The sequence below is a fragment of the Lepidochelys kempii genome, chromosome 15 (genome assembly GCF_965140285.1).
Source record: "Lepidochelys kempii isolate rLepKem1 chromosome 15, rLepKem1.hap1, whole genome shotgun sequence".
NCBI classification, from domain to species: Eukaryota; Metazoa; Chordata; order Testudines; family Cheloniidae; genus Lepidochelys; species Lepidochelys kempii.
In genome coordinates, this window is record NC_136394.1 from 20,994,674 (window position 1) to 21,010,803 (window position 16,130).

General features: G+C 40.8%; 1 protein-coding gene across 3 annotated transcripts in view; it reads right to left on the bottom strand.

Annotated features, from left to right (window-relative positions):
• The window catches only part of ADGRD1 (adhesion G protein-coupled receptor D1), a 242,185-nt gene that overhangs the window by 59,453 nt on the left and 166,602 nt on the right, over positions 1–16,130 (bottom strand). For all 3 annotated transcript variants that reach the window (XM_073312940.2, XM_073312941.2, XM_073312938.2), the window contains one exon: positions 10,407–10,560. In XM_073312940.2, coding sequence (XP_073169041.2) covers positions 10,407–10,560 — 154 coding nt within the window. The remainder of the gene's footprint in view (positions 1–10,406; positions 10,561–16,130) is intronic.

Below are 16,130 nucleotides of genomic sequence, written 5' to 3' on the forward strand. Positions count from 1 at the left end.
ACAATAAGAAGTTGCTTGGCAGTGGCTAATAATCTTGTGGTATGAGTTGTCTTCCCAGGGCTAACAGCCTTCACATGTAGATAATCTGTCTCGTACACAAAAAGTACTTGTGCTTACTATCCCTCAGGATGCTAGCCTGTGGCAAATTTCAGATAGTCACAGGATTTAACTTGATTATTTATCCATTTTAATCTGCAACGAAGAAGAAAATTAAATACCGAGTTCCCTAGCAAGATAATAAAACGTACACAGATGAAGCGTAGTGCAGTCATCTGGATAACAAGAACAGTTAATTCAATGAATGTAAAATGGTCTACAGCCTACAGTGCAGTATTTGTCTTCACTCTGCAGTAACAGGCTATTAAAAGATAGATGGGGGTGGAGGTTAGCATCTAAAATAAATTAGGATTTTGTTACGATGAAAGAAACATACTGTTCTCTGAAGAACCAACCATCTGAGATATTCTGTAAAGGTAGGAATCAAACATATTTAGCCTGAGGAGGTCACAAGATTTGATCTGGCCTGGAACACTCCTGTGGATAATATAATACACGAAGATATTAAGGGTATTTGCTCAATCCTGGGCTTGTGAGGAAAACCTGCAGATGAGGCGTTAGAGTCAGACAACATCTCATACCTGTTAATTCTAGGAACACAACAGCAAAAGTGCTAATGCAATGCTAGTACTACTGTTTATCATCCATGTAAAAATGCCGGTTGCGCTTCCTTTATACTGTATTTGACTGTTTCCTCGGTTGCGATGCTCTAAACACGCTCACCAGCCTTACCCCCACCCTTCAAACGTACGACGTGACACAATATGCTTTACGTTAGGAAGGGCAGCATCAGACACAAGGTATTGTACCTACACAAGTCTGTCATCTAAGCCGTGGCATTTGCAACAGGCACTCCTCTGTAGTATCACTGCATGCTATGCAGCACTGCATATTAATAAGTGAGTATGAGCCACACTGCAACATGGCCTCAAATTCTGGACTTCTGGGGAATAAGCCAGGATGGGTCAGCCTCAGGACATTTGGTTCAGTTCAGATAAGCACCCAGATGTCACCCAAAGTGTATCTGAACTTCTTGGGCTGAAAATCTATTAATATTAATATGCAAACTAGATACCATTAACTTAGGTTTGAACAGAGACTGGGAATGGCTCAGTCATTACACTAATTGAATCTATTTCCCCATATTAAGTATCCTCACACCTTCGTGTCAACTGTCGGGAATGGGCCATCTTGATTATCACTTGAAAAGTTTTTTTTTTCCCTGCTGATAATAGCTCCTCTTAATTAATTAGCCTCTTACAATTGGTATGGGTACTTCCACCTTTTCATGTTCTCTGTATGTTTAAATATCTTCTTACTATATGTTTCATTCTATGCATCCGATGAAGCGGGCTGTAGCCCACGAAAGCTTATACTCAAATAAATTTGTTAGTCTCTAAGGTGCCACAAGTACTCCTGTTCTTATTTCTCCTATGTGCCTAGCTGAGGTGATGGCAATTAGAAATGCTGTCTTCATGGACAGGTGTGAGAGAGAGCAAGTTGCTATGGACTCAAAGGAAGGTCTAGTCAAAGCCCTGAGAACTAGGTTAAGGCCCTAGGTGTGAGCAGGTGATGTCTCATGTGGGAAGAGATTCCCAATGCCCTTAAGGAATCTACGCATCAGTGGGTAAGCAAACACCGAGTATCTGTCTACTACGAGATGTACCTTAAGAGAGCTGAGTGAGAGTTTTGACCTCTTGAGGTCTAAAATGTAGTGCAAAATCAGAGATAGGGAAGACGAGGTTGGGTCTATGTTTTTAGAATGACAACAAACTTGGAATCGTTTCCATTTTGTAGGTAGGTATGTTGAGTAGTCAGCTTTTGGCTGTGTTGCAACATGTCTTTCAGCTCCTCGGAGCATTGTGCCGCTAAGCCTTGGAACTAAGAAGGAGCCATGCCTGGAGATGGAAGACCCACAGGTTGGGGTGAAGGATCAGCCCATTGTTTTGAGAGAGCAGGTAAGGAATGGGCCAAAGAGGAACAGGAGGGCATGTTGCCATCTATGTCAGGTAAGGGAGCCAGACTTGTCATGGCCAGGAGGGGCAATCAGAATAACTCTCCCTTTGTCTTGTTGAATTTTCAACAGGACCTTCAATAAAAGAGGAAACTGGGAAAAGGCATACAAGAGGGTCCCGTCCCATGGGAGGATGAGGGCATCTCCCAGTGACTGTTTCCCCAGGCCAGCCCTGAAGCAGTAACGAGGACATTTCTTGTTCTGGTAAGTAGCAAAGAGATCGGTAGTCAGGGTTCCCCAAAGGGCGAATATATCTTGAAGGACCTCTGAGTTCAATACCCACTCATGGTCATGACAAAAATTCCAACCGAGACTGTCGGCTGTCACATTCTGTATGCCTAGTAGATAGCAAGCTGAGATGAGAACATTGTGGTGGATGCACCAATTCCAAAGTTTGAGTGCTTCCTTGCAGCAGGAGGGAGATCTGGCACCCCCTTGGCAATTTATGTAAAACATACAGGTCATATTACGACTATCATGACTTTTATGTGGGTGTTCTTGATGAAAGGCAGAAAGTGTGCACACGCATTCCTGAAAGCCCTTAGCTCCAAAAGAGTGCTATGGAAGGTCACTTCTTTGGAAGGCCATTTGCCCTGAACCTTGTGATTGTGTAGGTGAACTCCCCAGCCTATTAGGGAGGCATCCATCCCAGGGTGGTGAGTCTGCATAGCAGGAGGAATGTCTCGCTTGTACTGCATCAAGGTTGGTGCTGATAAATTCCAGTTACTGTACCGGGGTTAGTGCACCGCTATAATGAAGAGAACCTTGGAGAATATCCTGGGTGGAGCAGTCTGTACTGATAATGGTCCTGCCCCAAAGGTAAACCATAGAAAACCTCCCGTACAATGGTTATATTGAGATATGGAAGTAGACTTCTTGTAGGTTGAGTGCTGGAAATCAATCTCCTTGCTCTAGAGCTGGAATAATGGCTGCCTCTTGTGTTCATCTTGAACATCTGCACCTTCCTGTATTTGTTTAATGCCTTTGGATCTAGAATGGGCCTCCAACTTCCCTTCGCCTTGGGGATCAGAAAACAATGAGAGTAAAACCCCTTGCTCCTGAGTTGCACCGGGACTGGTTCAGGGGCCCCTAGGCATAACAAATGATATATTTCCTGATGAAGTAGGTTCTCATGAGAAGGGTCCCTGGAAGGGGGATGGGGAAGAAGGGTTGGAATCAGGGAGGGACATTAATTGAATGGCATAACTCTTCAAAATTATCTCCAGAACCCACCTGTCAGAGGTGATATTATCCCAACTGCTGTGAAGTAGGGCCAGATGACTTCTGAAGGGGTGTGTCAGGTGTGTAGGTGGCAGCTGATGTTGCAAGGTATAATTGTTCAGGCCCTCGACCAACCTGTCAAAAGTGCTTAGCAGAGGCGGTTTGAGAGGTTGCGGACTGCTTCTGCTTTTGAACCCTGGTCCTCTTACACTGTGGCTCATAATAGCGTGGAGATGGTGGGTATTGAGGAGGTTGTGACCTGTGCTGTGGCTGAGAGATACATCTTCTCTTCCGTCCTGCAGTGATTCCCAGAGAGCGTAATGTGCTCCAGGAATCCTTCAGGATGTGGAGAGAAGAATCTGTCTTCTCCATGAAGAGTTTGGGCCCTTCAAACTGGAAGTCTTCTGCAGCTCTTTGGGCAATCCAGAAAGGTGTAGCCAAGAAGCCTACCTCAGTACCACTGTCATGGAGACCGAGTGGGCAGCTGTATCAGCTACATCCAGTGCTGTCTCTAGCACCAGTCTGGCTATTAACTGACCCACTCTAAGAATGGTCTGAAACTGTTCCTTTTGTGTTCCCGTAAATGTTCCAGAAATGCACTGAGTTTCCCATAATTAATGAAATTGTATTTGGCCATGACAATTTGGTAAAGTTGCCAACAAATACACCATCTTGCCAAGCCCGATCATATGGGGTCAATTTGGCATTATGTTGCTTGCTTCATGCATTAACCACATCCCTTGTGATGGATTTGTGTTGCAGACATTGAAACAGTCTGCCTCTTTGGGAGGGATGTAGTATTTTTTTTTCTTAATTATTTTTTGTTTCTCGTTGATGCAATGGAGGCTGGTGTCTGCCAGATGACTTTGGTAGGATCTAGAATCACCTCATTAATTGGGAGGGCGGTTGAGCAGGAAGTGAGGGGAATTCGCCCGCGCAGGGCTAGATAGCCGCAAGGGAGGGAGAGCACATGTGCAGGCTCAATGGACGCTGCTACCCAAAATCTCTGATTAGAGGCGCAGGGGTGCACATGCGCTTACAGTGAAGCACCCATTGGGACACTACTCAAAGAAGAAGCATATTTATTTCAAGCTCCTGGAAAGACCCATTTATTGCCTGGCTGGGAAAAGTATATTCTCTAATTTGTTTAGCAGGAGTAGAGTTAATCTCATCTGATACGATTTTTTTTCCCATTGGGTTATCCCAGCCCTAGAGAAGGGCGCTGGATCTAACTCAACCAAGTGGCAGCAAATAATCAACATTCAAATGGATGGAAACTAAATGCCCAATTCTAACTAGTAATCGAAGGGAAAAGAAAAATGCCTGCAATGCTGGGAACGGGTTAAGTACAACATGCCACTGTAGTAACATCCCACACAACAACCGATATCATCAATGTCTGACAAATGGGTGAGAGAGGGAAGGTGTTTTGAAAGTTTTGATATATTGATCTCTATGTTATCCTGAATCACCAAGGCAACAGAGCATTATTCCAACCAGTCTCTAGCTATTTTTAAAGGTATTCCCTTCTTAGAATCAATCATCTTTTGAATTACTGACAACTGTAGGTATCAAAGTAATTCTAGCGCTCTTTGGACTGATGAGAATACACAGAGACTTCAGATGATTCAGAACATTTGGTAACCTGTCTCTCTGCTGAATTCATTTTACTGAAGTAATTTCTCTCAGCCATCACAGAATATGGTAGGATATTTCTTGACATTCAATCCAGAGCTTACTTGTTCCCATCTCTTGTCAGATTTTGCCCCTAGTTTCAACTCTTCATTAATCCAGATGCTGCAAAACTGTACTCTCACAAGAGATTCAATGGGAATGCTGATGCAAGGACTATTTGCTTGGGTTTGTAAAGATCAGACCCACATTTTGCACACTCCAGGACTTATGAATGTGCAAAGGGTGGTCGTCTTCACATGTGAGATAAGACTGAAAGATGAAGACAGGGGCAACCTGCTTTGACTGGTCCAAGATGAGTCATCCTCTTCAACAGCTTTAATTCATTTTGGGTCAGTATCATGCTCCAGTTGGTGAAAAACTGGCCACAGCTGTCAGACATCAGAAAATTCACATACACAAATGTCTGAGGGCAACAGGCTAGTTTGCACTGCAGTGGTCAAAAGAGGTTCACTCACTTACGTGCTACAACTTCCACAGTTGAACACAGATTTGTATGAAGAGACAAAACCTTTATGGCTTCTACAGTAAATATTTATGGAGATGCAATATTTTGAAAACAAAATACTCAACAGGATTCAAAGTTTTCTGGTATTAAATTATACTGTTATACCAATGAGTTGTCCTGCTCCAAAATGGAAGTCTAGCAAGCAGATATCAACCAGTGAAAGTTTCTAAGAAGTCAGAAAAAGAAAGAGCAGCTGCTGTTGGGAGGAATAACACATTGTGATTCTTTTGACTAATAGAGATCCATTTTGGACTCTGCTTTTATGTCTCCAGTACAAGCATGACCACAGTTCAGTTCTTGATTTATCAATTTATCAAACACTTATTTCAGAGCCAAGTGTCTTTTCCCAGAGCTGAGAGGTCTTGGTTAAGATGTATAAAACCCTCATCAATTATATACTTCCTCCCTTGTGTTCATGAACACAACAACTCAAACTGAACCTCTATGTGCATTAATACATGAGCACACAGAACCATTAACACATTGCAAATGAAGGCAGTATTGACTGGCTTGAACATTTCCATCCACATGCAAAGTCAAGATGCCAATAATATGGGTTAGCAACTGATAGGTTCATTCGCATCACTCCTGTCCCTTTGATGGCCCTATTTGTTTAGTATGAAAGTGAGAGACTGCAATGTGAATAATACTCACACACACACAAGTTGGTCCAATAAAAGATATTACATCTCCTAGCACGTCCACCTTAATTCAAGCAGCAGTTACTTCAATAGCATTCCCTTTCTTCTTTGGCATTAAACCTCTCTGTTCCTACAGTATACTGTAGTTTCTATTCACTTTATAGTTCTGACACACTAATAAAATTTAAAATGATCTATATACTGAGGTCCACTAAGCAGCATCCATTATCCACTCAGTGAATACCAGAGCCAGATTACAGGCAGTGAATGGTATTCATAGCACAGACTATGAAAGTACCCACTGGAATTCATCAAGTGATAAATAGCCTGGGGTACACCTGACTAGTTAAATTATTTCAGGGCTGTTTTGACACATTTTCAACAATGACATGATGTCAAATGTGATTAAGAAAACCCAACAGCCAATTCAAGTGCAGGTTTCTCTAAAGCAATACAAAACAATTTCCTAGCAACCTGATTTGTACTGACATTTACATTCCTTGGGAAGATTTCACTTGTCTCAGAACACTGTAGGATTGGCAGTCAAAATCTACCAATTTTAGAAACTGAGCTACCTGTAAAAAAAAATGTTCAATGCAAATTTTTCATGAGGGAATTTATCATTGTTGGATGCGCTCTTATCTGCTGTCTGCCTGAGTCTTAGCTACACTTCACAGGGGTCTATGCACAATCAGTGCATGCCAACATGTCTGACTTACACTCTATCTGCCAAGAACAACAACACTAGGAAAAAAATGCACAAAGGCCCTGTTCTAATATAGAACCTTCCACCATTTGTTCCCTAGTGAATTTTGTGTTGGATGTCTATTTACACTGCAAGTTCCTAGGCCCCAGGCCATGGGCCTAATCCTACAAACCTCTACTCAAGGCGTTTATTTATAAGTCATTGTGTATACACTGCAATAGGTTAGGCCACAGTGCAATAATTAGCATTTATTTAATTATAGCAGTCATATTGCAGTATTTCAGGTCACATTGCAATAGCCTGGGGCACACTCATGTGAGTTATCTTTGCTTGACAATAAGTGTTTGCAGACTTGGACACCATGGTTTTCCTGTGTTGGGTACACTACTGGGCAGACCACTGCCACTTTACAAATAATAAATGCTAATATTAAGCATAGGGGAGCAGGAAAAAAAGGCTAAACTTACATTTGTCTGTGATTTGTATGCATAAGAATGTATCTTCAAGCAGCAGTTAATGATTAATTATTTGTTAATTAATGTATCAAAGCTTATGCTGTAAGCCGATTCCCCTGTGAATGAGATTCATATCCTTATTCTTCATAATAATAGATATTTTAAAAAGCCTCTTCAAACAAGAACCATGTGAAACTTGCCAATTTCACTTCCCAACAGTTTGTAAGACCATTTTCTTAGATTTCGATCCATTTGGGTTTGCATTCCTGACATTAGGGGTTCAAAAATCTCAAATCAACTCTCAATCCAAAATTGCCAGCACTGAAAGAATGTGAACCACATGAATCTCATGTGATTTAAACCCCAGACCACAAATGAGCTCAGGTTTTCTTGTGATTGGGCCTAAATTCACACACATGATCTATGAACCCCAGTAAACCTGGTATAAGTTTGTAATAAAACCTGAAATGGGGGAGTTTTTCTTGGTGGTTCTTTGGTTTCTCTGAAAATATTTCACAGGATTTTGCTGATAACACTGTAGGACAGCTTTAAACTTTTTTGGAAAACAGCAGCTGTAAGATGCATGATTGGCATTGTAGACATGTAAATTGGTCATTCTTTAAGGAACACAACTCATTTAAACCAATCAGATTGAAGGATGCATTCCATAAGTCTGTACGTGACATTAATTCATAGAAAGTTGGCATGGAGAGATGGTGATTTGCACAGCTGTCATTAGTCAATACAATCCCGTTAATTCCATTAACCGTCTTCATAGGAGGTAGGAGGAAGGTACAGTCAGGGACATCTTCCCAGCCCTAAGTTAAATTAAATTCAGCAAGTTTAACAAATCTGCTCTGAGGAGTGCAGACTTTTCCTTCAAATCAGGTACAGTATGGGCAGTCCACTAACAGCCAGATGAAGTAGCAAAGTAAGTTTAATTTCAAGATGCAAAAGGCTCGTACGCTTATAATTTATAAAGTGGAAAAGGTAACAGCAACAAACAATCTTTAGACAATCAGGTCAAACATGTATGAAAATGGAAATTCAGGGTCAATGGCTTAATGCACTATTGCATTCAACCATCCCTCTCTCTCTCTCTCTCAGAGCTCTTATCCCAAGGGTTCATATTCACCTGCAGATTCAGACTCAAAAAAAAACCTTACCTGAATTTGTTTTCCTGATTGTTGAATTCATTTTAGATCAGTTAGGAAAAGGACAAAGAATAGGATTTCTCCCTTTCTGTCTCTCTTTTGGTGGTTATTTCTCCTAAAAAAAGTCAGCTTAGATCCAGTTTCCAATGTGCAGTGAAGTTCTGTTTGTAACCGATGTTCCAGTTGGGGTGACTGATTCTATGTTTGTTTATTATTACGTGAGTCAATAGAACCACGGGGGGGGGGGGGGAGGGCAGGGCGGAGAGACAATGTAGCACCATTGAGAAAGCTTGCAAAATGAAGCGATTTTCAAAAGATTGACTAGAAGTCAAACTTAGACAGTTTTGCTTGGAAGCTGACTCAAAATGAAAAATCGACTTCTATTTTCACCCAGACACAACAGTGAAGGCTGGCCAGTGAGGAACATTCATTGGCCATCAGCAGTGGAACCAAGTGGTGGTGGGAGTCACAGCTCACGCAAGCCAATTAAAGAACATTTGGAGAATGATAAGAAGAGCATTAAATGCCCCAACAACCAATAAGAGTGTTTGTTTTCTCCAAGGACATCCATTATCTAAAAGAGTCCCTGATTAGCTGGCATGTCCAATAAACACCAGCTGTTCTCCCTGGGATTTTCTCCAAGGCAACTGACAAAGCTATCAATGGATTTGATATTTCTAACCTTTTGCAGGGAGGCAAAGGGGGGCGGGGAGTCTTAACTAATTAATCTAGAGTTTGCTCCCCCAACATGATGGAGACCATGTTGCCCATGAATGTGTATCCAGAGGCACTTGGAAGAAAATTCGTTAGAAGAACATTTTTAAAAGGAAAAGAAAGTGATGAGCAGAATGAAAAGGTCATGCTGAAAAAACGTAAAGTAGGAGCAGCTGAAACATGTATATGAATGGCATTGTTACTGCCAAGGCCTGCAGTGTGGAATAGGTGTTAAATATTCCAATTATGACTGCAGTAGGTTTGTATTATTGTTATAATTGGTTTTGAGTCAGCTTCCAAATGAATCAGTGGAGAAAAGATAATGCCTGTTTTAAAATATTTTTGAATTTATCCATAATGATATAGGTATTCCATTCTTTGTTATCTTTTCTCACGCCTCCTTTTGTCCCAGTATATCACTTTCTTTTCTTCTTCTAATTGTGGAGCTTTGCCAAGCATCATTCACATGTCTCCAAAACAATGAGAGCAAGATATCTTTTGTCTTGTGTAAAGAGTTTTGAATAAGATAGGCATAGTGGGCTGTTTTTATTCATTTCCCCATGCATGCAGCTCATATTTTGGATCCTGCATTTGAAAAAGTAGTGAATGGCCCTGCTCAGTATTCTTGAATCCTATGATCAGATTTTTAGTCTTAAATCTGGGTTCTTATGTAGCCCCTTTCACATAAGGATGTTAAAGTGTATTATAATCATCCGCTAATGAAATCTCCTGAACGGTTATATCCATTTCACAGGTAGGGAAATAGGGGGGTACAGGGTGATGTTCCCAATGTCACAAAATGAGTAAGTGGCAGAACCAGAAATAGAACACTGGGGTATTGCAAGAGCCCCACTTAGTCCAATACTGGCTTTATGACTAAGGATCGAATCCAGCTCACAGAGAAGTCAAAGGAATTGATTCCATTTGCTTCTATGGGATTTGGATTAGAATCTATATACTTCAAAGTGTGGTCAGAAAAGATGCATCTTCCTACCTAACAGACCTGCTATTTGCAAAACAGACTGTGATCACTGTTACAGCTGCTTCCTTCTTTTGTCGATTTCAGAGACACTTTTAATATGAGAGATGGCACATCAGATAAAATCACATTGTACCATATTATTTAATGCTGTCCCAAAGTTCAGCTTTATCTGTACTATATAAATTCGGTGGCCAGGATTCATATATGACCTCTTATCGCAGGTTTAAAAGAGATGAGGATGAGATTGTTATTAAACACTTACCCCATCCAATCCCATAGTAGTATAAATGCTTGCTCTCTTCTGACCCAAACACTTTGATCACCATGCTGTAGAGATGAAATCCTTCCACCAGCATCCAAGCAAAAGCACTCAGGAAGAAGAAATGAAGGAGAATGGCCAAGATTTTGCAAGGCACCTACCATATGAAGCCAAAAAAAAAAAAAAATTAGTCAAAATTCTTGGTGAATTTTTTCCACGGTTTGGGTTTTTTGTGTTTTCACAGTAAACAAAAAAACACACTAGAGTAAAAGGATAGTAAAGAAAAATAATAAAGCATTAGAGAGACAGCTTCAAAGTGACACATCTAAGGAGCCTATGCTGTAATCAGAAAAACTAGTTGCCAAACCCATTTGTACCAGATGGACTTAAGAGAACCAAACCACAGGCCTGTTTCTGCCTCTTCCCCCATAACATACCAATCATTCCCGCTGAAGTCAATGAGAGTTAGAGGCACTCGGCACACAGAATCAACTCCCCTGGTGAGGCAGTTCTAGAGACAACTGACTATGAGATAAATAGGAGATGTGGAAGCAAGGGGTGACATGACCTGTGGAAGGAGGAGGAGAAGCTGAATTTCTCCAAGGGTTTAGTGAAAGTCAGTGCATGTGGCTTTCAGGAGAAACCTCAACAAAGTGACAGATTTAACTCAGGTCCAGGTTTTTAAAAGCTATTTAGGTGTTTTGCTGTGTGCAGCATTACAACACCTAACTGATTTAGGAGCCTAAGTTTTATTTTCAAACATGATTTAGGCACTTAGGAGCCCAAATCCCACCGACTATCCTAAATTGGTTAGGCACTGCAATGCTAAGCACAGCAAGGCCTAAATACCTTTAAAACTCTGGGCCTTAGTTTCTAACTTTATCTTGCCAGTGAGTCCCTCCTTAGTCTGCTGTTCCTCATATTTAAAATAGGACATTTGGACTCAAACTTATTGTATTTCCAGTTGTGTCTGTCCCAATTAGCAATTCAGCAAGTCTCACAAGATTCTCCATTCACTCTATTACATGCTAAAAAGTGTCAGAATTGGCTTATAATGAGCCATAGTTGGGTCATGAGTTATAATTGACTTATGGTAGTCATCTAGCTTGTATTACGCACTTGCCTGTCCAATAGCAACAATTTGCCAGAGTAAGTTACAGTGGCCAGTGTACAAAGCCATATTTGCCGGAAATGGGTCTATGGCTACTGAGTTCTTTCAGACATCTCAAACACTCCTTGATGGTGTGTGTAGCAGAGTGAGCCAGAGAAATTCTGGGAAAAGGAAAAGTGATGACCATAGAGAAGGGTCCCACAGGGGAGGCTGCATTTTTGTGAATAATATAACATTTAGAGCCCAGTTGGACACAGTAATATTCTCACAGGCCAGCATGGCATCCAGAAAGTAGGAGAGTCCAACTTACGTAAAGAGAAATAGTAATTTCAGTTTTATCTATAAAATGCTTTGAAGATAAATGAATTCTTGACTAAGAAAGAAATGCCAGCGCTAGGAGTATGTAGCTGAACTAGAAGCATTCTTCTTAGGTCGTATTCAGCTGACTTAGACAATGTTCATGAGCGTCATACAGAATACAGGCAATATGAGCATGGGCTTTAATTGTCAACTTTCCCTAAGGGGCTGACACCATAACTGTTATCGCTGATTATTCCTCAAAGAGATACTTTTTGTGCCAAATCCCATAACTGCCTGTCTTATAAAAACAGCAAAACCTAATCCCTTGCTCTTCCCCACTCCTCATGTATGCACACAGCCCATTGCTCTTCCACCATTAATTGCTTTGCAAGGCTGTCCCATCATACCTAGTTTCTCTCGTTACATGGCCATCTGATAGATGTGGCTGCAGATTATTTACTGCAGGACACACTTGCTTCGTCTGCTTTAGGTTAAGGTATATTTTAGGCCTCCTTCTTGGAATAAATCCCAGATACATCTCCATATTGCATCTTTTCCAGCACACTGATGATGTCTGGATTGCTTTGCTTTGACAACGTTACTCAAAAAGCCCTTTAGACACCTACTGCATTTCACAGGGCCTTTGCTAGTTTACAACCCATTTAAGTGAGAAGACAAAAGAGCAGTTATTATTTTCTTTCCTAGTGTCCTTCCTTCACCTGGACAAAGCACACAGTCATGCTTCAATTGCCTGGATGCCTATGTGCGGAAATAACGTTGCCAATGGGAACCAGTCTGCTCTCTCCACTCCTTTCAAATGTAAATAAGCAGCTCCCTTTGTTGTATTAGCTTAGCTGCCATGTTGTGGCATTTCACCCTTTATGTGGGTGTGTAGAGACTTGATAATGTAATGAGAGTTGAACTCTCCTAGCCCTATCTGAGCTGCATTCTAGAGGTTCTACACTGGAGCAGGGACATAGTTCCTGTTTTTCTGATATACCGATAACAAATCCATAAAAACTCCACTGACTGCAACAAAATAACGGTGAATTTAACGGGTGTGAGATTGGTGTCTGACCCACTATTCTTTCAAGACACCCAAATCGGTATACAAACAAACAATACCACTAATACATAAGGAATTCTGAAATGTTTTGGTGACATTGGACCACAACTGGATCTGTTCATTGATGAAACCTACAAAAAATATCCTGGTTAAGTTCTTTATCATAATATCAGAGGCCAAACAATAACATGGAGTCCATTTAAATTCTACCTGATTTACACAAGAAAGCTGCCCCCACCCCCAAAAGAAAATAAATGCAACAGAAAACCAACCTACAATAGAGGCTAGATCTGTAAAATGTGAGCTATCCATTTGCTGCCCAGCCAACCAGATGTGTCAGAAACAGCAAGTGGCTGAGCGAAGCAAAACCAATGTGGAAGCAAAGGAAATTAAGACTGACGCAATCCATGGCTGCAGTATGAATACAGGTTCGTTTGGGCAACTTGTCTGAATCCAGCTTGTGATGGTGCTTCTAACTTGAGTGGCAGTTTTGTTACAGTACCAAAGAAAAACAACCAAAAAACCCACCACCATGAAAATGTGCTGTTTCTATATACTGCTATACTCCTCATTTGATCTTCAGTTTAGGTAGATGCCCGTAGGACGGTAGCCTAAGTAAAGGTAGTTGTTTTTTCCTCGTCTTGTGGACTCGCTTTATCCTTTCTTTCCTGTGTCTGTGGTTCAGTACTGCTCAGAGGAGCACAGAGTGAAAAACAGCTCAATATGCCACCTGCAGAACTTCAAACAATTGTTGATACACACTGGGTTTTGCCAGTAAAACATAAGGCTCTTTACTGCCTCTAGGTCACTGTAGACTTCATTTTATTTTGTGTAAATACATGTGCTTCTGCCTTACAAACATGCAGGTCTCTGGATGCTGCTGGATGCTGCTTCTTTTTTTTTTTTTTTTGTAGCATGTGAAAACATAAATTTTTAATTTTTTTTAAAAATCCACTCTGGCTGCCACTGTTTGGATGGCAAAGATGCTTGATGTGCCTGTCAGTAGGAGAAAATATGGTATGTGCGGAAGTTATCATCTCTAAGAAAATGGCCCAGGTGACTTTAGGATTAATTCTGTACTGAGAGCTCTAGAACATATAATGCCACTCTATCCCTATTGTTTAAATCTTAGGGATTAAATTTTCTACAAGGAGCTAAATACATTTAAGGGAAAGAGTTCCTCTGTTTTATGGTTATAATGGAATTGACTAAACTTGTGCCCACCCTACGAAATTAATGTAGTAGAAATGGCAAATGGACAAGTAATGTAACTGAGATCTGCTTGATTGGCACAAACACTGGGCTACATGCAGCTCTCTTTGGTATCTAACTGAAGCACCCAGATTCCATGGTGGGTTAGAGAGATCCTGAATAAAATCCAAGGGCAGTGGTAATTTCAGGTATTGCTGCGTCATCTGTTGACATAATGCCACTCCCAGGCCTTTGCTGTACTTAGTTTGGCTACATGGACCTAACTGACACTTTATTTGAAAATATAAGAACATAAAAATATTCAAACCAATGGTCCATCTATCGCAGTATCCTGTCTTCTGACAGGTTTCAGAGTAACAGCCGTGTTAGTCTGTATTCGCAAAAAGAAAAGGAGTACTTGTGGCACCTTAGAGACTAACCAATTTATCTGAGCATAAGCTTTCGTGAGCTGTAGCTCACGAAAGCTTATGCTCAGATAAATTGGTTAGTCTCTAAGGTGCCACAAGTACTCCTTTTCTTTTTGTCTTCTGACAGTGGCCAGTGCCAGATGTTTCAAAAGGAATGAACAGAACAGGGCAATTTTGGGTGATTCCCCTAATATCCTGTCCCAGCTTCTTGGATTTGAAGGGTGAGAGACACCATTGTGTTGCATATAGGATTTATAGAAATTTTTTTGCCTTAACTAGATAGGCCCATCTCTAGCAGAAAGAGAAGATGAAGCAAACCACAGCACCGAGAGTAAATTCTCTCTCTCTTGTGCAGTATCCTCCAGCCCATGCAATTAAAATAGCAATTAAAGGTAATCAGTTTTAAAATTAGTAACCGCAGAATACTCAGTAAGTAAAAGCTTTCAAGGACACATGAATAATAAGAAGGATGAATTGTAACACCAAGGATCTTCCATCCAAACACAGCAACAAACGAAAACAATAATAATCATGTAGTTAATACTTACAAGGAGCTTTTCATCCATAGCTCTTAAAGATCTTTGTAATGATGCATACATATAATTATCCTTATTTTACTGGTGGGGAAACTGAAGCCCAGAGAGGCTACATACATTGGCTCAGGTCTCAGAGAAAGTAAATGGCAAAACCAGGAACAAATCCAGGCCTTAATTCATATGGTATATATGACATGCTGTTTCCTGTACTTTTAAATGGAGAAAAGACCCCTAACTGTTGTGGAGGCAGTGGCCATTTTGTGCTTGGCTGCAGCCATCTATAGAGGAGACAAGCACACTGTGCTCTCTTAGGGAGACTTTTTTCCTTGCTTTGTTGCTTTCTTAATATAAAATAAATATAATCTGGGTGACAGAATGAAAATGGCTGATATTTGTGCATGGAATAACATACCGTGTACTTGAAAGTTTTTACTTACTGCATATTCTGCTGTTATTAATTTTAAAATTGATTATTCTTAATTGCTATTTTAATTGTATGAGCTGGATGAAGAAAAAGAATAAGACCCCATTACTATAGCTCATCCATTAGATCGTAGGCGCCGACTGCCCCTTCTAGACTCACAAAAGGGGAAATTAAATAAATGTTGAAAAAAATTGTTGCAGGCGTTGGAAGGAAGAAAGGAATTATCTTGAAATTGGTTCACATCAATTCGCACCTTTAATTTCCCACTATCTAGAGCCCTGACTAACTAAAATAGGTGTGCTGGGAATACCTGAAGCTAAAAATACAAAGGAGAAAAGGAAAGTAAACTTGAGTAACAGTTTGACAGGCTGATTTCTCCCTTGCCCTAGATTATGTTTACATCAGGGCAAAGTGAGTGTACAGTACTACCCTTCTGATTTGGAAGCACTTCATGCCCATTTAAATGACGGCACAAAGCCCAGAGCATTGGAGAATCAAAGCCATAGGATGCAAATTTCCTCCTGCACCTACAGAGCTTCCGCTTAGAGACTGTCTGTAGGCAGAGTTGCTCCACTTTACTTAAGGGGTGATATTAAAGCAGTTCAGTTAAACCAGCATTGTTCTAATTCTGGTTTAAAGCAGGCTTAGTTCAGTTTAGCTCAAGTCAACTT